The sequence below is a fragment of the Podarcis melisellensis genome, assembly GCF_964234715.1.
Source record: "Podarcis melisellensis genome assembly, chromosome: 2".
Classification (NCBI taxonomy): domain Eukaryota; kingdom Metazoa; phylum Chordata; class Lepidosauria; order Squamata; family Lacertidae; genus Podarcis; species Podarcis melisellensis.
In genome coordinates this window covers 31,557,170-31,581,530 of record NC_138529.1, presented here as the reverse complement: position 1 = coordinate 31,581,530, position 24,361 = coordinate 31,557,170, and the positions used below count along the sequence as shown (strand labels likewise).

General features: G+C 40.0%; 1 protein-coding gene across 13 annotated transcripts in view; it reads left to right on the top strand.

Annotated features, from left to right (window-relative positions):
• The window catches only part of CACNA1G (calcium voltage-gated channel subunit alpha1 G), a 319,266-nt gene that overhangs the window by 222,000 nt on the left and 72,905 nt on the right, over nucleotides 1-24,361 (top strand). For 11 of the 13 annotated variants that reach the window (XM_081899498.1, XM_081899492.1, XM_081899496.1 and 8 more), the window contains exons 10-17: nucleotides 5,402-5,553; nucleotides 6,859-7,044; nucleotides 7,625-7,739; nucleotides 8,387-8,542; nucleotides 12,215-12,283; nucleotides 16,955-17,045; nucleotides 17,764-17,948; nucleotides 18,141-18,587. In XM_081899498.1, the coding sequence (XP_081755624.1) occupies nucleotides 5,402-5,553; nucleotides 6,859-7,044; nucleotides 7,625-7,739; nucleotides 8,387-8,542; nucleotides 12,215-12,283; nucleotides 16,955-17,045; nucleotides 17,764-17,948; nucleotides 18,141-18,587 (1,401 nt within the window). The remainder of the gene's footprint in view (nucleotides 1-5,401; nucleotides 5,554-6,858; nucleotides 7,045-7,624; nucleotides 7,740-8,386; nucleotides 8,543-12,214; nucleotides 12,284-16,954; nucleotides 17,046-17,763; nucleotides 17,949-18,140; nucleotides 18,588-24,361) is intronic. The other 2 variants (XM_081899501.1, XM_081899499.1) reach the window with 1 other exon arrangement.

Below are 24,361 nucleotides of genomic sequence, written 5' to 3'. Positions count from 1 at the left end.
CACATGTTCATTAGGTCAAACCCACGTCAAGGACAGAAGGCTGAATTTCCTGAGGTGATTTCTGCATTTGGAGGGAGCACTCTGAGAGCTATGCCGCAGCAACTCCTATTGAAAAATTTGTACACCGATGTTGCTGCTAATTCATTGATCTTAGGTTTAGTGAGTGGCAGGAAGATGTAAAATAGTGATCTCTGGAAAACCTAATAAGTTACATGTGGGCAGAAAATCACTTTCTTAGAGCAGTATAAATCAGCTTTAATGAAATCAGTACAAGCTCCAGTAGCAAGGCCAGGTCTTTTGCTGATTTACACAGAGACAAAGTTTGTTGAACACTGTCATATAACATTTATTTGAGATGGACAAAGCTGTGCATGGAGTAATTGAGGTTAGACATCTGCTTGTAAAGTTCAAATTACCATAGATTAATTTTGAGGATGAGGTTACTTTTCTTTCACCATGTTCTGAATGCATACCCTGACAGCTAGAAGTGACCTTAATTTTACTTTCAGATTGAGGGAAAGTTTCCATTTTTTGAGGCTCTACATCATTATAAGGGAGCAAGACTTTTGAGAAGACTTTATCTGCTTTGGGGTAAGGAGAAACACCACAGGAATCCTAGGTATCAAGTGACTGAAAGGAGAACATAGAGTTGGAAGGACATCCTTGGGTTTAGTGGTTTTGTTTCCTCTCCAAATATAGCCCTTATATGAGCCAAAAGTGAGCCATTTGTCTGAGGTGGCACATCAGGAGGGGCAATTCAACTACACCCACACACCCTGGCCATGTCAGTAGGCATATTATTTTAGGGAGTGAAGCTTAATTTTGGCAAATTTCTTCAGATAGGGTCTATAAAGGCAGCAGTGGTGATGGCAGCTGTGGTATGCAGGTGAACATACCGTATTTGAGGTTCTACATAGCAACATTATGTATTTTTAATGTGCTGTATTCTGCTTTTTATTAGAAGTAGAAGGCGTACTTTGTTTTCCTAAAGTCATTCGTTAACTTCCATCATTTGCATTTTGGGCATCAGCTATTTGCTCTTCATTTTCATCATCACAGAAGATTTATTTCATTTGATTATAATCAAGCATCCTGCTTACTTCTCTGCTTATATTCAGCAAGCCTTCTTTTCTTATCTTCCTGCCACTTCCAAATCTGGCAAGCCGATCTGATGTCCTATCATTTTTGATGATTTTGATGTAATTTTGCACACATTTTCCCCCACACAAAAATAATCAGACAAGTTTAAATTATTAGAAATTCCACAAAATGTTAAAACATCAATATTTTTAAGTACTTATTTACCAAGCAACATTAAATTGTATTAATTAACCCAAACATATATTGGATTCTCAAGTTATCTTAAAACCTTTTAGCATCCCTCATTTTGGAGTTGGAAAGTTGGAAAATTCAACATGCCCTGCCACTTTAGGAGTGCCTTTGCTGCATCAACAGAGCACTTGGCAGGATCCTTCCTCAGAGTGAGGTAGGTGGACAAGGTGGCTCTGAAGAGCACCTGTGCTGCTGTCACTTTGCCACCCCTGGCAAAATTTGTGAATGGGCAAATTAAAATTTTATAGTTTAACAGTTTACCAATGTTTGACTTGAATCAAAATTGGACAGTACAGCAGCAAACCAGTATACAATTTCATGTGTTCTTTGGGGCCTGTCCACAGAGCCAAACTCTGCAAAGAACCTAAGTCGCAATGTAAGGTTCTTCTTCAGAGTGAAGGTGTGGAGGCCACACAACATTTCTCCCATCCCAGAGAAGGAACTGTGACAGCAGGGACACCTTCTGAACCAAAGTAAAACACACGTTCATTTAGTTATGCGCTGTTTGTGAAATTGCCTTGCTTAAGTATCTACTTTATGTTTGCAAGGGAGAAGGATGGGGGGGGCATAACTTTGCCATGTACTTGTGACCTCACAGACCCTCCAAGTGTTCCTATTTCCCAGAGACCGTCCCAGATTTACAGAAGCCATCCCGGTTTCTGATTTTATCCCGGAATGTCCAGCTTTTCCTTAGGACGTCCCTATTTTCATTGGGGAAATGTTGGCGGGTTTGACCATCTGATGTGACCCTAGCAGCCTCATCAGGTCTAGCGAGCACCAGCTGCCTCCCTGCTATGATCGTAGAAGTCCAGCTGTGATTCTGATGCAGAATTGATTTTCAGGCATAGCTGCATACTGTCTGTAGTATATTGGCCCTTCTGGTTTGCCATACCAAAACTGTGCTTTGTTTTGATCCTGTCTTTGAAGCTGCATTGTTTCTGCTTGAAAAAACTTGTTTTTAATTTTCTTGTTAGTTATACGCCCTCTTTGTGGCCTCTTAAAGGAGCAGTTTACTGTTGTGATCTTTACTCTGCATATATTGTACTGAACATGTATTGCAGTGAAGACTGAATAGTAAAGAAAAAGCAACATTTTACAAGCCATTTTGCTAAGGAAAAAGAGGGGAACTCCTGGAAGTCTTCATAATATGACTAGTTAGAAAAGGCTGTCTTTTAAAAAAATATTCTGTTAACAGCATTTCTGCTCTGGTTAGATAACTCTATCCTTCTACAAAATACATTTCTGCAAAACATGCCCTGCTATTAAAGGTACTGTAGTTACTTACTACAGTAAGTAGTAAGTAACTACTTACTACTGGGGCAGTTTGAGTACTTTGTTTTTTTCAACTGGAGCAAAATAGAATTACAGTCGGATATGGAAGCCATATCATTATTAGAATCAATTTAACCATAAATTCTTAGTTTGTTTCAACTGACAGTAATGAAGGGGTCTTTTTCTTTCACAGACTGTGAATTAAGCTTAGACAGTTCTAATGTATCATTTTCTGGTAGGAAATACAGAGCTGCAAGTGCTGCACTGGGTGACATTTCAAGAAGAAAACTGCATGAAAAATTAGTGTGGGATACTAGATTAAAGAGAAGATTAGTATTTCTACTGTGAGAGCCTTCAGTATTTGCTTCTCAAATAATATGGCCTCCAGGATGAAAATGACTATATGCCAACTCCCTCAGTGCCATTGAGATTGTAAATAAGATATTTTTCCATTCAAAGCACATGTTTTAATAAGGCAATTTGAAACTGCTTTATAGGACAGCTCTCCTACCACATAAGAGAGAGAGAGAGAATGAGTGTATGTGTGTGTGTGTATGTAGTATACATTAAGTGGATATGTGTGTGTCAAGGTTTATTTGCTTTAGATGAAAAATGTGTTTAATATCTTACATGTTTTAAAGACACGTGCGAAAAAGTAAACCAACGTATTAATTAGGCCCACCTTGCTTCTTCCTCCCCACTCTCAGTGAAGAAAAGAGTACGATTTGAAAACAGAGGCGCCGAATGTACTTTTGCAACTCATGAAAAGTCCTTTAATAAAAACATAAACCAAAAAAAACCCCAGGGAATTGCACAGAGAGTTGGTTAAGGGTCTGTTTCTAAATTATAGCTTGCATTTCTTGCAGGAAAATCATGAAACCAAAAAAAAAAAAAAAAGATTGATTTTTGGCAGTGGTGTTTTCTTGAGCCATCTTAATTGTAAAAGTTGCACATGTAACATTGGTGAGAGGATCAGAACATGCTCATGACTATAGTTTTCCCAAAGACTAGGGAACAAAGCTGAGGATGTGCATAGTGAGTGGCTGGGTAGGGGGACATAGCAAGTGCCCAAGGCAGTTGTTTCTGTCAGAGGCGTAGCATGTCCAGTGCTGCCCGGCGCATTAAGTTAAATGAAAAGTGATGAACATTTGGGCATAAAATATAAGCTGATTGGGTCTGAGCTGGTTTGACTGACCGGGAAAGAGATCTTGGGACGTGGTGAATAACATTATGAAAAAGTTGACCTATGTGTGGCAGCTGTAAAAAAAAGGGGGGAGGAGGCAGCAACATCCATGTTAGGGATTATAAGAAAAAGGGATTAAAAATAAAACAGCCAATATCATGAAGTATTTATTTAAAAAATCTATGGCATGACTATACTTTGTGTACTTACTGTTTTGGTTGCTGTATTTCAAAAGGATATTGTAGAACCAGGAAAAGTGCCGAAAATGGCAGCATAGATGCTTAGAGAGCTGGAGCAACTGTTACAAGGAAAGGTTCCAACATTTATTTTTGGGTTTTTTTAATTTAGAAAAACTGGCAAGTTAAGGGGATCAGGAACAAAATAGAAGCGTATACAATTATGCATGTAGTTTCCTCCTCACAGGGCTACATTTTCCCATCACTCTTAACTACAGTTCCCAGAATTCTTTGAAGGTGGTCATGTGCTTTAAATGCATGGTCTGCATCAGCCCTTAGGTGGCTTTTTTTTTTTTTAATGGTAAGGCTTTAAAAGAGGATTAAGTAAATGCATGGAGGATTAGACTGGGGAGCAAATGTGAGGCAGTGCCATGGCCCTCGTGACCTTACGGTGGGCTTCTGTTTGACCATTGTGGGAAGCAGGATACTGGACCAGATAGGCCTTTGGTCTGATCCAATTGGACTCTTCTTCTGTTCTTATATTCCTCTACTGTTTGTTTCCATAGTGCCTCACCTATGAAATTTGCTCCTCAGAGCGGCTTGCCTGTTGCCAACTTTATTTTCTTTTAGATACCAAGTAGAACCCTTTTGTCTCCTATGTGTGTGTTCCTGTTTTTAAACCTTTTAGGCATTTTGAAATGTTGCTGATTGTTCTGTTTTTGTCTGCTGGGTTTTCAAAATTATGGTATAGGTATCTCGGTTTTGATACTTTAATAGTGCATATTTCCATGGAACCAATTTAACTGAAGCGGCGTATATACCGTATATGCTTAAGAATTTGAGACCAAGTCTCAAACTGCATGCTCAAAAACAAAAAGGGTTCTGAAGATCACTCCTCATTATTTAAAATATTGATTTCATGTTGCAGTTAATTTTCCAAAGTTCCTTAATTAGTGAGTGTATATAAGGATCGAGGATAATGTGCCCTTGAGCTCCCTGTGCTACTTTATTTGTGAGATTATGATACACATCTCAACGTCTTTTAATAACTATCTTGCAGTATTTAATGTGTACTAATTACCTGTGAAACATATAATGCCATAAAGACTAATTTAAAATCTCTTGCTAATTTATTGCTCGTCTTGTCACCAGAAGATAGGGAGCCGGGGGTGATATCAAATACCAAATTCCCCCTCATAGCTGCTGTTCATAGTGTGCTAGGGTCAGTTTCGGGAGTTACAAAAAAGCACTGTAGGAGCCAACAAATAACTTATAGGCCAGAGATTCACCAGCATTGTCTTGCTGACTTGTACGAATACAGTAATTACTGAGTTGACATTTACTCGCATCTCTTGGAACCTCCTGGCCTATCACAGCACAAATTTTGTTCATCTTGACATATATATTTTTTGTTTCTCCTTTTTCTTCATTTCTCCAGCCTGAAGAACTCACCAATGCACTGGAAATCAGCAATATTGTCTTCACTAGTCTCTTTGCCCTAGAAATGCTTCTGAAACTGCTCGTGTACGGCCCTTTTGGCTACATCAAAAATCCATACAATATATTTGATGGGATCATCGTAGTGATCAGGTAACTGGCCTGGAGTTGTCATTTTCTGTGAGCAGGTAAAGTGATTTCTCCCAACTGGGCTATTTAAAATAAAGCTGCAGGAAAATAGTAAGGAACGTCTGAAATGTTTATGGAGGTCTTGGTTCTTTTGCTCTCTCTCTTAGAATATGTGCTCCAGAACTGCTGTGAAAACTTCCTAAAAACCAGCACTGTCTCCCATCTCTCGTGATTATGTGCAACAGCACCATTTTGATAACTTCTTCAGGGGGATTTCCTGCATAGGGGAACCACTGAACAGCAGCTACTTAAATGCTATTTTCCTTCCTTGTGGCAGCCACACACTGGGAATGGCAGCCAAGAATGTACCTGTTTCCTTTAGCACAGATTATCTTTAAAAAGTGCATGACCAAAAAAAAGATATTTCTATCTGCAGAACTTTCCAGTTGAAGAGATCGTTCAACATTTACCACTCATCCATTAAGTAAAGTATCCTCAAAGTGGGCTTATACCTATCTGGCTGCTTGTTCAGTTTTCAGGCACATGCAAAATATGTTAGGAGTGTATGCTGGCATAATTCTTTTTAATTCAAATGCAAGTTCTGGCTAGAAATTTAATTTTTTCAGAAATCCTAAGGTCTTGGGGGGGAAAGCTGAAATATATGCAGTACTCAGTAACTTTGTCCACCTTAAACATTAACAGTTTAAGAAAATGAAAAGTGTTGGGTATATAACTTTATTAGCTGTTAACACACCAAACAGGAGCATTTGGTGTATTTATGAAATCTTTTTTCCCCAGATCATAATTGCATATGTACCCAGTCTCAAAACGTGTATCAACGTTATAGTAAACAAAATGAGATTGTTTGCATCTGGAAGCAGTATACATACAGAAGAATATACTACAGAAAGAGAAGAAATTGATTTTTCCAGAGAGAAAGCTCAGAACAGCACAATTCTTGTGATGTAATTAAATTTCACAGATAACTTTGCAATAGGAAAATATGAGGTCCCCTTCCCAGTTTATAACAACATTTTCAGTGGGTGATAATACTGAGTCATTAAAAAAAAAACACCCAGGAAAATGTATGTTTCTCCATTTGCCCCTGGGCCTCCATATTTCTGCAGCAGATACTTGTAGGTCTGTATTACCTGAAGTTCTTGTCTCATGTAGTATGCAGCATCCTGCGAGCATCCCTGTTTCACACCACTGAGCTCTACTAGCTAGTTTGTACTATAGGCCTTCCCCACTTTTGCTATATGCACTCTGTGCATGGATGTACTTCTTCCTCACAAGAACCCATTTAACATTGTTCTTTTGTCTTCTTAGTGTCTGGGAGATAGTGGGACAGCAGGGTGGAGGCTTGTCTGTTCTACGGACCTTTCGCCTTATGAGAGTCCTGAAACTGGTCCGTTTCATGCCTGCTCTCCAGCGCCAGCTAGTGGTGCTCATGAAAACAATGGACAATGTCGCCACATTCTGCATGTTGCTGATGCTTTTCATATTTATCTTCAGGTGGGTACTTAAATGAGCCCCTTCATTCCCTTTTGAAGCCTGTTGTGTCTGTGCTTTGAGGTGGAATCGGCCAATATTAATTTATGTGCCGTGGCAAAACAGTACAAGTTGCTAAGTTGGAAAGTGATTTAATGTACAGTGCTACAACTCTGCATCTTTTGAAAATGGTAGTTATTTCTTTCCCCCACCTGAGTGCTGTAGTATGCTTCTACTTCTGATGGCTTTAACTCTGAAATTCCCCAGGCTGAGCAACACTTTGGTTTTTAGTTTGTGAACCCTCAAGAGTCCAACAGTCTTCATAATGTGAGGGTCTTCAAACTTTTTCGTTCCAACAAATGAAGCCTTATCATATATGAGCCTTCAACTGCTAGTCACCACAGGGCATGGTGTCAGAGCTCAGAGAAAGTAGCTTCCTAAAAGCTGAATTCCCATTTCGTTTCTTTTTTTTCTTTGTCCCTCCATGAGTGGCAGGGTGCAGGAGTAAGGAACTTCACTCCAAACATTATTTGCTAAGTGGAAGAGTCTCTTTTCCAATACAATCTTGTTCTGCTTAATATACTCTTTTCCCCCTTTCATTCAGTATTCTTGGGATGCATCTCTTTGGCTGTAAATTTGCTTCGGAGAGAGATGGAGACACTCTTCCCGACAGGAAGAACTTTGATTCCTTGCTCTGGGCCATCGTTACTGTTTTCCAGGTAATGCAACCATTATGGCTAACAGTTATTTATTTCACAGCATTTATATATTGGTTGATGGTAATCAAATATCAAAGAGGTTTTAAAAAAAAAATCAAATTGATTTACAGAAAGAATAAGCAAGCACCCATCCCTTGAAGAGATAACAGCTTGAGATTCTCCAAAATGTCATACTGAATGCTAAGAGAGAGCATGTGCTATTTTTTTTTCTTGAAAAAGAGGTGCCGGAACTCACCATGAACGCCTCCCTCATTCTCTTATAATGTCAATGGTGCCCACCTGAGAGGCTAAAATGGCAATGGCACCCACTGAGTTCCGGCTGGGAAAAAGCCCTGGAGAGATCTATAAGCATTTTGGGGGTAGGAGTGGGGAATGCCTGCTCATAAAATACAGAACCTACTTAAGTTTTGGTTTTCCAGATGCAGTTTTTAGAAACCAGTGTCTTTGCAGAATTTATGTTTTTGTTGTCTGAAATGCTGATGTGAATGACAAGCTTTAAAATGGCAAAGAATTGAAATAATTTATTCAAATAACAATATGCTTGTTCACTTCAACTGAGCAGGACAAACTAACTTTAAGAGAGTGCAAATGATCTGTGCTTCTATCTCCCTTAACGTGCCCTCCCCTTCCCCGCCCCCCCAATCTAGATACTGACTCAGGAAGACTGGAATAAAGTCCTGTACAATGGCATGGCTTCTACCTCTTCCTGGGCTGCCCTCTACTTCATTGCCCTCATGACATTCGGAAACTACGTTCTCTTTAACTTGTTGGTTGCCATCTTGGTGGAAGGTTTTCAAACAGAGGTAACACCTTGAATAACTTATTTATCTTCATGCTTGCTATTAGGTAGTACGGAGGATTTAGAACCCCCATTATCTTATGAGTAGATCTGGCAAACAGAACAAAAGGGAACATGTAGCACTAACATTGCCTTCCTTAACAAATACTTCAGTACCATATAAACCAAACGCTTTAGCTTCTATCAAAGGCTAAACCGAAAATAGCCAGCTTTATTATAGATGCAGAATTTATGCAATAAGTACTGGATGGAATGAATGCAATGCCAGTGCCTTTGAACCAGGCTTTGTTGCATTTAGGAGCCAAATTAAAAGCAACCCCATAAAAGCATGGGCAAAGTTGTAAGAGGAGTGATGTTGCTGCCTTTCTTGCTGTTGTTCCTTAGTGAATGTCTTTCTTCCTCCTTAAGTGCAACACTTTGGCATTTATTTTTTCAGTTCCAATCCCCCCCCCCCGCCCCCATCTCTATGGACCGATTTGCTAGAAGCTGGATCTTTTGCTAACTAAACTTCCTCTCTGCCACCATCTGAAGGCAGCTGGAAAGCAAATTTTTGAACAGAGTTTGGCCTCCATGTTTTACTGGCAGGCTGCTTTATAACGTAGCTGAGTCCTCTTAAAACTAGCCCCCAAGCAGTTCTCCCTGCACTTGGGGCTGGTTGGCAAAAATCTAGTCTCAGAGCAGTAAACTGTCATTGTGAAGGTCTAAAGGCAACATTATTCTGCATGACTTCCCAAGCATGCCTTTTGATTTTGGGCTTTGTTCAGCAGCGTCTAGTGGTAGCATGGGTTCTAAATTAAAGTGTTGTTGATAATATAGGTGTGACAGGAGAATAACAACCATTGAGGTCTGTCACCTTTTTTGCCATCATATTCATTCACACTATAAAAACCCATTTAGAAACGCTGCTATGCTTTTTATTTCTTTCTTTCAAGTGCAGTTTAAGGAGAAGATTTATGGGGGCCTCTTAGGGCAATGCAGCTGGAGTGGCTGTTTATTTGTTTTTAATCATATCTTTCCCAAGTGCTTTTATTTCATTTATGTCGTTTCTGCTTGGTATAATGCCCATGTCTCCATGTAATAGTATTTTTTTCATCTTCGATAACCTAGGAAGGGGTCATTGCGCCAGTCCTTACTTTCTCAAGGAGTGGGAGATATATCACACTTCAGGCAGTAAATGCACAACCACCTCCTGGCTCTTGCCCAAATGGTTACAGGATTCTTTACTCTTGAGTGTGTTGGGTCCTAGCTAGTCTACCTGCCTAGAATGTCTCTTGCTGCTAGTTACTGGTTTGGTTTGGTATGAACGTTTGCTGTTGGTTTGGTATGAATGGCCTGAAATTAATATGGTGCCCAGTACTATTTTCTAGAAAAAGAGATGCCAGAAATCACCATGAACACCTCCTTTGTTCTCTTCTAATGGCAATGGCACCCACCTGAGAGGTGCCAAAACTGAGGTCCGGTGAATTGCAGCTGGAAAAAAAGCCCAGATGGTACCCTTATGTCTAAAGGACACATGAGTGTAGCCCGGGGGCAGTTGCCCCCCTAAATCAGTCAAAATGAAAACAAATATGAGGTTCTCTCCCCCCCCCACAAAAATACTGGCTACGCCCATGAAAGGACATGTACAGAACACAAACAGGTTTGCTATTTCTTTGTGGTCAGGGTGTCCCCTGAAGTGAGTCAGCAAAACTCTATGAATTCTTACACAGATTTAGGATGTTTCCTTCTTTCTTAATTTTTGTTCTATTTAAAAACAAATCGAACAGCTTTCAAGTTTCAATCGTTCTTTTCCTTCCTTACAACGTGCTTTGCATACAAGTAACCCTTTTTGCAAATAAAGTAGCAAATAAAGTAGCAAGGTTTACTGCTGTCTTGTCACGTGAACCTTTTTTTTTAAAAAAAAAAAAAAAAGCTCAAATACTTTTTGCTCCTTTAAGTGCCACAACCCACCCACTTATTTGAGATTTCTCTCTGGAAACTTCTCTCGATGTTGCGGTTGGTTTTATCTTTGTGATCCTCAAGTGCCTTTCTTCAACTCTGGAAACACTTTGTTAATTTTAGTGCCTGACTGTGCAGGACCCTTTTCGTTGCTAAGCAGCAGGCAAACATACAAAAGAATGGGGCTGCTCTAAAACACACATACACACACACACACACACACACACACACACAAACTTTAAAACATAAGCCTAGCTGGTGCCTCATGCGAGATGCACACATAACACGTTCCCTGCAGCATCAAGTGGCTTATTTATTTATTTATGCTCAGTCTGAATTTTGTGTCTGAATTTGAAGCAGTTGTAAGTTGTGCAATAAGAGGAGTGTGACTCTGTTTGACAGAGCTGGTAATGCAAAAATTACTGACTGAGCTGTCAGGTCTGTACCCTGGGGGATATATCGGGGGGGGGGGGGACATTGGCTTCTGGTGAGAGAGCTTTCTGTCGGAGATAAAGCTTCTCTCCTGAGGGACTTCATGATAATATTATCTATGAAGCATATTATTCCATTGGTAATCTTTTCATGTTACCTACAGTTTCTGCGCTTGTCTCAGGCAATCCTTAGTGGCTGGCTCATCTCATATCCCTCTTTTGTGTCAGTTATTCTTCGAACTTGTACCCTACCACAAAACAACCTATGAGCAAGGGAATGGTAGCTGTGTGTAAATAATTAAGATTCATAATAGTAGTCATAGCGTGCCTAAACTATGTGTGGGAACAGAGCCTGAGAAAGGAGGAAGGAAATTATGAGCTATTTTACAATCATCTCTTGGTAGCGCTTTTGGAATGGGTTGGCCATGCCTTATACTTAAAACACACTTCTATCACAAAATTGTTCTTTAAAAAAACAACCCACATTTCAACATTTTCTGGCTTATCCTTTCCTTTCTGCAAGTGAGTTTGATAATAGTTTAAATTGAGCAGCTGATATATGTATATTTTACTATTCTGCTTAGGTCAAAATTTTTGACCAGTCATCCTTTCAATTGGTTCTAATTTACTGACATCATTACCCTGGAAATTAACCGTACTGTCACCAAATATGGCAGGCAAGAGAAAATTAAATCCTTAGCTAACAAATTGAAACTTGCATGAAAACCTTGCCTTTTTGTACAACAAAGTCAGACTGATTATGTCCAACATATTTTCTCCCCCTTGAACAGCAGACACATACCCCTTTCTATATCAGAACCTTAAAGGTGGTTTACTATGTGGCATTGGGGAGTGGAGGTGGGGGCTTCTGCTTCAGAAACACACTTGATTTTATGAAACAGATATAAAAATGCATTACTGTTAATACTGTGCTATATACAAACAAGCAATAAATGAAAGAAGAATTCTTTGGAACTCTTAATTTGAAGGTAAGGTTGATCCCCCCCCCCCATGAAGGATGTTCAACAGCTTGAACTATCCTTTGTACACAGCAAATATGAAGGCATCAGACGACTCAGGTGTAGTCTGACCTGTTCCACTGCTTCTCCTTGATACGAAATTGACCCCAATGGGTGCCTTCCCTTTTCTCTCACTTTTCCCTTTTTGTTTCCATCCTTTTTATACCAGTATCGTTCCCTCTTTGATCCACTCTCTCAATTTTGATGTTGAAATTAGTAAACCTGTAAACCCGCCTTCCCTTCCTTCCCTGCCCCTTTCCTCACCCTCCTTCCTCATTTTTACTTCAGGAAATCACCAAACGGGAAGCAGCGAGTAGGCAGTTAAGCTGTATTCAGCTGCCTGTCGACTCGTCAGTGGTATGTAAGACCTTGGCATGAACACCCCAAACTTCGTCTGATAGTTGTCTCTCTCTCTCTCTTTTTCTCTCATTCTTTCCCTCTGTGGTGAACAATCACATCATTGCCACTGTTCTCATCATGGTAGCTGTTTGGTTTTGGACTTGTTGTTGTTGTCAAGTTAGCCTTGATTTAAAGTCTCTTCCTTCTTTGAGGGAATTAACAGAGTCCCCTTAATAATTGAGAACCTGTTCTGGATTCCTTCCTTCCTCCCTAGTGAGATTTTTCTTCACAAGTTTCTGGTTTCTCCCTAAAAGATAGATGCCATTTAAAATAATATTTGCATATGGAAGTTCAGTTTCATGCCTTGGCCAGTGCTCTCCAAACCCTCGATATGCTTGAGCAATATGCTGCCTGTGACTCCATGGATCCAGGTTTTGATTTCCGTCAGGATCACTGGGATTTGCTTGCATTTACTACGCTAATGCACTTGCCCTTATGCATGTAGATTGGTTTCATGTTCATGGAGAGATACAAATTGTTATATCTACTTTCTTAATATAAAATTGTTTTATCTACTTACTACCAATGGCAGGGCTGTACTAGCTTAGGCCCAGAGACCATTCAAGTCACTGAGAGACTGCCCATTGGATTAAAGTGAATTCTAAGATAACGTGACCCATATTGTTTTCAGCGTATTCTTGACCTTGCACAGGGTTTACAAACAGGCTGTTAACTGCTTTGCATACCACACCCAGTTCTTGTTAAAAGAGAGAGAGAGAGAGATTAAAGAAACCCCTCAAAGACAGAAGAGACCTAAAATCAAGCATGTTTTGTGGATGCTCATGTGTGAGACAACTCTGTTCTGGAAAAGTCAATGCTAAAATCGAGGCAGCTGCAATAAATGCTGGTGTCTTTAAAACAAAAAACAAAACTGCAGATAACTTGGGCAATAATCTCTGAGCAAAATCTCCCAGTCTAGGGTATGTAGGAAAGGTCAAAAAAAGTTTTAATACTCCTACTCTTTCGTAAAGTTATGATGTGCTGATGGACCTAAATCCTAACAATGTTCTGTATGCTAACAATGTTTTCTTTATATTAAAAAAACAACAACCCAGAATGATGACACAAAAGCTATGTCAAATGTTGACATACTAAAGGTCTACAAGGCTCCATTTATTTCCATGAAATCAAGCACTTCATAAATTGTGCTTCCCTTTCCATAGCCTATTCCTGCCACGTGCCTATCCTTTCCCATTTTTTCTCCATTTCCATTCAGCATTGGAAGCAGCAGGTTTTATTTAGATGAAAAGCCTCTTGTGTTATAGCCAGATACTGCTTCCCCTACATTTGTATATCTCTAATACCCTGTAGGCCATCTCAAAGTACTTGTGCTTCTAGGAAAAAAAGATTTAAACTCTGCATTCACTCATACGATGCCTTTTTCATCCAGAAAGGCAAACTGGGAGTGCAAAAACAGGTAATTTCTATTGGAGCCCTGGTGGGTGATGCTTCTCTGCGGCTAAACTTAGTGCTTAGTGTACTGACAAAGGTGCTGGTATATTATTTGGCAGGGGTGCTTTATTTCAAAGAAAACATGGGGTTTGGTGCTGCAGGGCTGGAGGATAAAAGTATCTCCCCCCTGTTCTTAATTTATAATTTTAGGAACTCAAACTAAATCATGAAAAGATATAACAAAGTTCAATCTGAGGATCTTAATCCAGCTTCACTCTAAAAACCACCAAGTAGTTAATTAATTAACCTCTCTTTTATTCATACTTTTCCACATACATAGTAGTTTGGCTCTGGACATTTGTGCTAACATAGTTGCTTGCCATGTGATATTTTATGCAATGTCATAACGTGCTTTGGCACATTTCCTCATCGAAAACACTTTATTTTTCTGAAGCAGCAAGTCTTATAAAGGCACATATCTGAACAGGAATTTCTCTCATTTTTGCTTGAAACATTAGTGAGAAATTAGAATTGCAGAAAAATGGACTGCCAAACTGAAGAAACCCTCCATGGAATTATTTCAGGAGTTTCCCAGGTTTAAACCCAGCCCATCACACTCCTGTATCATATTCATTTTGAAGCATATAAACACAACTGACCTTTTAGGGGTAATTAAGTGAGCCATTTATCTCCACTAAATAGCATAATAATTTACTGTTGAGGAAACGTATTTAATGCATTGGCTGATTGAAAGAAGCAATGCAGTTATTTTACAGCAATGCTATTAATTCTGGGCATCATCTCAACAGGGGGCAGCTTCAGTTAAGACTCCACGCTTTAAATCTCAAGAGATACAAAATAGATAAAAGATGATACCTTATGCTGGACCAAATTCTTTTGGTGTTAAGAGATCAGTTGATCATGAAGCTTTGTGATACCTCTGAATTTAAACTGGGGATGGAGAACCTGTAGCCCTCTGGAAGTTACCGGAAGGCTGCAGAGTAAAGAAAAAAAGGGGGAGAGGTAAAACTCCCATTATCGCTGACTATTGGCCATGCTTGCTAGGGCTGATGTGAATTAAAGCCCAACAAAATCTGAAAGGTTTGAGATTCACCACCCTGCCCTGCCTTAAAGTAATAAGCATTTGATCAAGTAAGAAACATTACCCTGTCCTTTCCTATTGCCATGCCTCTTGTTATCTGTGAAAGCATGGTTAAATCATGTCTAAACCACTAATGAATTGATCCATTAATTGTGGAGATTAATAGATTACTGCTTCTAATCCTGTTTTAATTATTGTCTTAAATAAATCAGTTCATCTTTAGTATACTGTTGGGAAACTTTCCAAGAGGAGAAGTCAGGTTGATTCTGTGTCACAAAAAAACTAATTAGTTTAAGTCCTTTTTAACAGAATACATTCCTCAACAATCCTCACCTACCATAATAGGGGGAGACTGAGTATTTCTAAATAGACCTAATGCCCTACATACAGACCTGGTGAAGATGCAGGATTTTGTGTTTATGTGCACTCTCTATTTTGATGAAGAAGCATCTCTGAGAAAAAGTTCAAAGCTTGATTGGAGAAAAAATACGTTACGTGCTCAGCTACATAGATAAACAGACACAGGCACTTAATTAGAGAAAATAAAGGTCATTTATGTTGATGATGTGTCCTGTACTCTTTAATCAGGCAAAAATTGTTTTCAAAAGCCAGCCATTTAGCATTATCCTCCCAACTACTACCCATTCTTCTTTTCATCTTTTGCCCAAGCACCAAATGTCATCAGGGTGTGCCAAGGCTTTTTAGAACAGCAATGTAGACTTTGTTGTACTTTGCTGTGGTAGTTGCCTTACTATAGCTAGAAAATTAGGAAAGTAAAAATTTGCTTGGCTTCTCTGTTATCGCTGCATCAACTTCTTCCACTGACCACATCAAACTCCCTGGAGACTACTCTTCTCTGGAATTATGATTTCTTCAGGAAATCAGACTGGAATAATTATTGTATATGCTATTCCTGGCTTATATTTTTGGGTTATATCACTCTCCCATCTACCACCACATGTGCCAGTGAATTGGATCAGAGGACTGAAGGGGAAGGTATTGAGGGCCCTTTGTTAATGATGTTAGTGAAGCAAATGTCAGAGGCTAATGAGCAAGTGAATTATTTAACATGGAATTGGAAGAAGCTCTAGGCCAACCTCAAATAGGGACAAGCTTTTTGTCAGCTTCAAGCGTCTAATTTGTTAGACAGGACTTGCCCAAGTGGTAAAACCCCATTGCCTATAGCCAAATGACCCAGATCTTACCATTTCAGTCATGTAGACCCATGTCACTGCTCTTCATTGGCAACCAGATAGGATATATATATTTTCTTCAAGCCATTCAAATAAATGAATTCACATTACTAATCAATAGATTGTACCAGTCTAAATTTCGTAAAAGTCTATCTTTATTATTGAACTTGTATTCTACCCTTCCTCCCAAAGAATAGCTAAGAATAGAAAGTGTCCTCCCAAAAAGGTTTTGACTGCAGATTTTTTGTATTGTTAACTATTTTTGAAAAAGCTGCATGCAGCAATCAGATTAGGGGCTGCCCACTTAGTTGGACTTTCTTCTATATATTCCCATTTTCCAGTATTGTCACCCATATTCCCTTACCCACTGTAATCACCAAGGTACATTTTCAGATTCCTGGTTAAAATCTTAATTATTTTGTATATTATCAATAATGATAATAATTAGTGAATCGCCTTCCATGTATATGTCTCAATGCAATTTGCAAACATCTTTTTTAAAAAAATCAATTTCAGCAAGAAGCATTTTGACTTCCTGTGAATGTAGGTGTATGAGGAATTCATCTGAATAGCTAGGAAAGTAAGTTAAGAATAGAGTCTAATTTTACTTGGCCAATAGAGCAAGTAACACAATACTGTGTTTCGGTCTGAGATTCCAACTGATGGAGGTTAAACAGTTTGTTCCTGCCCCATTCAAGTCTTTAGCTGCTTTTGAATCAAAGTAGCCTCTCTGCCCTTCCTGAAGGATTACTGCATAGTGAATTGATGTGCTATCAATATATGCATGCATCATTTTGTGGAAGGTGATGTCCCATTGTGGTAACAATTTCAGTGGAACAGTGGATATCTTGTTGGGTGAAAGGACCCTTTTATTCAGAAGGGGAATCCTGAGTTAACTATCGCTTTTCATCCTGCTTGCTAAAGCACTTTGTTTTGATCTAGGGTGATGCTACTAAATCTGATTCTGAAGGAGAGCTTTTCCCCCGTAGTCTAGAAGAAGACTGTGGGCTTAAGAACTTCTCAAATCCAGCCTGTAAGTAGCTGCTGCTCCTTCAAGGAGAACTGTTTTTCATTTTAGTATGAATAGCGGGTGTTGTTTTTCTTGAACGTCTAACTCCAGAATAGTTTCACTTTGAACTAATGTGATTTTGATTCAAAAGAGAACATAATTGAATGATTGTAATCAAAAGAATTCAGAAAGGAAAGTCCTGTTTGGTGGCCTTAAAAATTTCATACATGACTTACAGACCATTAGCTTAATGGGCCGATCTCTTCTCATGGGGGGGGGGGTGTAGGGAAGAAGACTTGATACTGCTGTATATCAGCTGGGATCAATGGGTATTGTAGTCCAACCTCATCATGACATCAGGTTGGAGAAGCCTACTGCACATTATGTTGTTCCTTCCCCCTGCCCAAGCTGCTTACCTTTAAGGGTGCCGTTAAAGACTATCCACCAGAAAAGGGAGACTAGCCTTGTTGGTATCTCTCAATGGGGATGGAAGAAGCAGAGCACAGCTACTTGTAATTCATGTGTATTTAGGAAAAGTGATCAGAGGTAAATGAAAGAGAGTAGAGTACAAGAAGTGTACAAACAGAAAAACATGAAACTCATACAAGGGTGGAAGAGATGAGGAGGAGAACCCCCTTTAGAGCAGAAGCACATGGCACCAAGTTGGCATCAAGACATTGACACATGCATTCACGTGCCTCCACCCTTAGGGTATGACTTAAATGTCCTTTGTTTTTCTCAGTGATGGCTCTTTGTGACCACCCAGAGCTAAAGAAGAGCTTAACACCTCCGCTCATCATCCACACCGCCGCTACACCAATGCCCATGCCGAAAAGTGCCATCTATGGGGAAGCGGCTCAAGGCTATGATTCCCGAAGAGCTAGTAGCATCTCCATGGATCCTAATACATATGATCTCAAATCTCCAGTACGTGAGTTGTCTTTCTTGTCACGCTGTTTGTTTCTTGTCATAGCGGTTGTTTCCAAGCGTGTGACATACCAGAGCACCTGCTGTGATGTTTGATGGCTTGAGGCCTTGCTAATTGAGTGCAGCCCCCAGGTGGCTATTGTTTAGCACCTGGCTTGGTTTTCTTACCTGTTCTTCGCTGCTTTGCCCCAGGTGAGCGCCCGGAGTTCCCCACACAGTCCTTGGAGTGCCGGAGGTAGCTGGAACAGCCGCAGGTCAAGCTGGAACAGCATAGGGCGGGCTCCCAGCTTGAAACGTCGCAACCAAAGTGGAGAGCGCAAGTCACTTTTGTCCGGGGATGGGAAGCAGAGTTCAGAGGAAGGGGAAAGCTCTGATGAAGAGCAATCCAGTCGGACTGGGAGCATTAATGGCACTATACCTCACCGCATTGAGTCACTGGAAACCAAAGGCTCTTTTGACTTCCAAGATACCCTTCAGGTGCCTTCTCTATACCGGACCAGCAGCATACACAGTAGCCACACCTCTGCATCAGAGCACCAAGATTGCAATGGTAAAACAACCTCCAGAGTTCTGATACAGCAGCTTCATTTGGAAGATCCACTTCCTGAATGTGACGATATGGATGATGAAGGCAACTTGGTAAGTGACAGCCAGCACGCCTAGACCCTTTGCTTCAAAGGGTTTAGAAGAGAGGTGAAAGTTCTGCTTTTTCTTTGTTTAATTGTTGGGTGTGGGGTTTTTTTAATGAGCACAAAACATCACTGGAATCCATGTTTGTCAAGTAAGGAATCCATTGGGGGCCATGTCTCCTTCAGTCACTGGAACAGAAAGTGTTTAATCAAGGGAAGCCATAGCAGCCCAATGTAAGATGTGCACAGGATCTGAGGCCTTGATTACACATTATGTTAAGTGAGTAGCACACAACGCTTTCTGTGAAAGGCGTAATTTTTGCTGGGACTGCAGCATGCAGTGAGGGGAGGTTTATTTAACACTTCATCCAGTGTGGTCCCCTTAAAAATACCCCCATAAGGCAATTACCTTATGGGAGGGACGCTCCTGTTGACAGCAGTGGCTCCCCCCCCCCCCTCAATCCCAGTAGGAAGCCCCTGGAGTGACCTATAGAAATCCACCTCCACTCCAAGTAGAGGCTGGATTGGAGGTGGTGGAGTGAGGGGAAATGCTATGGCATACCAGGTTGCTGTGAGTTTGTCATGTTGTGGTTTTTATCCAGCACAACCGCAATGTCTGTGTATTGTGAAGCATGAAATCACAGAGAGAGGGGGGGAGCTAAATCTTGTCATTTTGCCATACATGCCCTTCCGTTCCCTTGCTTTAGACTCCTTCAGAATTTTCAGAAGTCATTCAGAATTTTCTGTGGGTCTTCATGGGTAGCCAGCCCAGACTGGTAAGCCCAGCATTAGCAAGTGGATTATCTTCAGCTATTCAGTGTGCATTGTTAGCCGAGAGAGAGAGAGAGAAATTTCCCTTTTTTTCAAAGACAGAGCTATATCCTGTGCTCGGTTTCAAGTGGATGATTTCTGCTTCTATATATTCCCTTTAGAGATTCCTAAGGAAGGAGAGAAATTGTCCTATTAGCCTCAAATTATAAAGAGGCAGTACTCTAATGAATGTTGCTCTTTCCTAGGCCATGGAGGCCATTTAGAAAATGTTAGTTAAAAGGAACGGGTGGGGGTAAAACAGGAGAAAAATCAGCTGCAGTTTGGAGCTGGATAGACAGATGAGGCTAAGTTATCCCTGTATCTCTGCTTGCCAATGAATACCCACAGTTAGAACAGGGGCATACAGCCAGACTTATGTAAATTCAGGTGCAGCTCCTGAGCACACAGAACAACACATACGTACAGCTGATTCCAAAGAAGTAAACTGCAAGCTGACAGGCATCTCCTTCAACTCCATCAAGTGCAGTTAGAGAGATTGCACAGAGCATCCATTAGGAAGGAACAAGGCCTCTGGGCACCCAGAAGATGCAGAATGTGACTAATCAAATCAAAACCTGCAGACATCGTTCCTTGTATAGCCTTGGCTCCTGGAGGGGCATACAAGGACTCTTGGGACCATCTCTTCTCTGCAGTACAGGTGAAAAACATGACATGAACATCTGCAACTATTAGAAACAAATTCTAGAGAAGTAGATGCGTTGGTACGTAGCTGTAAAAATAACACGTTTTGTGGCTCCTTTAAGACTAATAAATTGATTGTGACATGAACTTTTTGTAAGCATCCTTAAGGATGTGGAAATAGATGAGTTTGTTGTGTGTGCATGTGAGCCGGGAGGTAAATAGATAATCCACCCATACATAGGACCAGCGAATGAGTGAGGGGGACTGTCTTGCAAGGTGAAATTATAACAGGAATGAACACATGCAAAAAGCAGAACTGCTATGCATGAACCAATGATTTGAAGCAAAAATGATTTGGTCACAGGGTGTCAACAAAGCTATGCATGAGTCCTGTTATTGCAGGTTGGATCTCAGTTTGCATATACCTGGTGTGAGATTAGCATGTATCATGGTGTGTACCAAATTAAACAAATGAACAAAACAATAAAAATCCACTATAGCATCATAAAATTACAAAGTACAGTGTCAAGTGACCTACAATGAATAAAATCATTTCTCTAAAAATGCTTGACAGAAGAATAACCTTTTCATTAAAGGACAAAATGTGAGAATTGTAGGTGCCTGTTTAATTTCAATAGGAAATATATTCTAAAATGCTGGTGTCACTATGCTTAAAGTCTTGGTTTGAGTAGCAGCCCATCAAATGTATGGCAGTCAGGATGGCTTCTCCATGTGTTTACTTTGCTTTCACCACTGAATAAGGAGGAAGCTGGACCTTCAGGTAAAAATTACATTGGGCCTCATCTGCATGTCACAGTAAACCATAGTAAATATTGCCTGCTTTGCTCCTCCTTGCTAGCATACAGGAGAAAGAAACCAGGATCCTAACCTAAGTATTGAGTCCAAACCAGGGATTGTGGTTTGTTTTGCTCTAAATTAATCGGAATCAGTAAGTAAATAGCAAACCATGATCCCTAATTTTTACATAACACTAAGCCAGAAATTGTGGTTTAACGATTAACTATGGTTTACCAAAACCCTGAGCCATTGCCATCCTATAGTGATTAAGTCAATGAAAGTCTTAGGTGACTGCAGGCCAAACTAGACATGATTTTAACTGTGCAAATGCATTCAACATGCACATTTTATGGTATGTAAAAAGGAGCTGAGGGGAAGCTTGAGCAGTTTCAGGACCACTGGCAGCTGAAACTAGCTTTTTTTTTCCTGCCTTAAGTCTAAACAAAAATGACCTCTCTGAAGCTATTATTTGCGTTGCAAGGGAAACCTCAACTGGAGTGAAACAAAAAGCTTGTGTTACTTGCCCATATGAAAGTTTTTCTTTGCATCTTTGTAAACTTAGAAACTTGGACCCATTCCATCAGCAGACATTACATGTTCATTGGGATCCCACTTCCAGCTTTACTTCTGTGACCCATTAAAACCTGTGGTTGTTTTGGTATTAAGTTCTTGCATTCAAGGTTGTAGAAAAGTGCTGCTTTAAAAAAATCAATTTCATAAGTCTTTGAACAGCTGGTTTTGCAAAGCTCTGGGACTTGTTCTTAACCTTGGAAAGTTAAACAATAGTGGCCCCTTTTTTTCTGTAAGCTTTTCCTTGTTCCCTCCTTTTTATACATTTTTCCCATTTTTCAGAAACCTATGTGTCATTGGCCTTAAGTATACATTAAGAACATTGGACACCCCCAATCAGGGGATTATCAATACTCTTACTTAAAGGAATCACTGAGACGCCTTTCTAAAACCCCGACCGTCATTTCTAAGTAAAACACCAGTTGATATCAAAGGGAATGTAGTCCTTGGATAGACATATATTCACATCTGCATCCACAGGGACTCTGCTTGCATTTGTACATTACAGAATCCCTTCATAATATTTACTATCAAATGTGTTTGTTACAGTGTTCTTTTCTTCCACATCTATATTCATACCGACCAGGTGTGTCTTCTGAAGTAGATGTGATTAGAATAACATAATTGAGCCATCTCTTTGAACATAATGTGAACTTCAGAAGCAATCAAGCTGATTGTAAGCAAGCCTCCGTCTCTGGCCTCTGCAGAGAAAGAATCTTATGGATGGGGGAGAAGGACTCTCTTGAAAGGGGGGGGGGGGGAAGCCCAGCAAAATCTAGATGTAGACCAGCTTCCTCTAGGCCAGCTCAACACTCTCGTTTCAAATTTTATTTTGTTACCTTTCTTTGTCTCAGTTTGCCCCTAAAAGAAGACCGTGCATAAGCAAATATTTGGCCCAGTTGTTTACCCTCTCCCACTGAGCAGGCGGTATGGAAAGTGAAATAATCTCTCCCCCCCCCCCAACACACACAGACTTTTTCTCAAAGCCCTTTGACTGACTTGCTTGAAACAATTACACAAACTCAAAATATCTCTGGCATTAAAATTGGACAAAAGGGAGATATAAAGGGGCATTCTAGGCTGCTGACACATTCTGATTTAACTACAAAGCCTCAAGATAAATACCAAGCGATGCTTTGAATAGCAGATGCTTTTGGAACCCATCCAGATTACAAAATTATCTGGACCAAGCTATAGCTGTTACTAGATGTCTCGAGGGAAGCCTTCTAGCTAGGACTTGTGGACATAACATCTTTAAATAACCCTGCCTAATTAAGGCTTTTTCCCGCTGGTATTTGGAAATCAGGTGAGACACAGTAGATGTGGCCCATCAATCTATTGGGAAGGGGAGGAGAGGAGAGGGGAGCAGAGCGATTCACTATAGTAAAGAAGAGATTCACATGTTCTCTAAACAAAACATAGATATAACTGTGGAACAGAGAGGCAAGGATCAAGAATAAATTTGTCCTTGTTATCTGAACTGTTCTCACCTTGCTTGACAGGTAGTTTTCTCATTCCTTAGTTCAGTTTGTCACTGAGGATTTTCATTACAATAGGCATTCTTCTACCTATTACCTGGGACTAATGAGAGTCCTAGCAGTGCTCATGACAATGCAGAATAGATTTTTTTCACTTATTCCATTCAATTATACTGACTGATCTAGTTTTTACTGTCCAAGTGACCATATAAGAGACTCACCTCTGCTTATTTTTTTTAAAGAAATGCTAAGACTCATAGAAGGAGCTAAGCAATTATGAATAGCGCTGAAGTGGAAAAAAAAGTTCACTGCTCCTTCTGGACATTGTTGCCATTCTCAAATGGTGTGTGTGTGTGTGTGTTTTACAATTGCTTCAAAAGTGCTCAGCTATTCAGAAAGCATTGCCCTCCCTCTGAATTTAACAGTTTATGCCCTTGGTGATGTCAGCCAAATTTGACCGGCTTAGTCAAATGCTGTGTGACATCATCTCATTTTCTGTATGAACCCCCATTGTCTAGAATTGCTATATTACTGATCCAGGAAAATGTTGCTGCTGTATAATTAGTAGAAAAATGCGGTGCCAAAGCAGCAGCAGATAGGGGAACTGATAGCAGTGAACAGGGTTGATAAAAGGTGAGCATTCACAATTCACACACTAAGAGCTTTATCAGGAAATTTATTATTATTATTATTATTATTATTATTATTATTATTATTATTATTATTATTTCTACACCATCCATTATATTTCTGCTTCCCCCCCTCTATTCAGGAAAGCACAACTTTTGACTTGAAAATCAAAATGAGAGAATAATTGGAAAACTTTAGTTATGACTGATTTGGAAATAGGGACATGTAGGTAATATGTCTGGTTATCCAGTGTAGACGGTGCTGAACTGTATGGACCAGTGGTCTGACTCGGTGTAAGGCAGCTTCCTGCATTCCTAATATGTGAGAAGATCATAAATTCCTAGTGACAGGAAATTCATTTAATACTTCATTGTTAACATGCTAATTCATTTCATACAACTGTGTGCATATCAGGGGAAGGATGGACAAATAAACAACAATGCACAATTAGACTTTTCAGATCGGAAACAGGGAGGGATTTTCCAGATTGTGACTAATATCCACACGTTCAAATTATTTGACATATCTTGTATCTTTGCAATTGTCCCCTTGGGAACGACGTGATTGGTTTCATTTCATGTGCCATAATTTGCTTTCCTAGCAGACTGTGGCTTTGCATCTTTGTGACCTGACCCACATAATAGCATGAGCAAATTAGAGTTTTGTTTGGCTTGATTATTTCATTCAGTCATTTCCTCCTTGGTGCATTTGGTCATTCTGCTCAATGAGTGCCCATGAGAACATTGCTTGTAAACTCCGAGATCAAGTTGTAACCAGAATTATTGTTCCCATCACTTCCCATGTGGGAATCTCCCCCTATACCTGTAGTATCTGTCCTTATATAACATGAAAACCA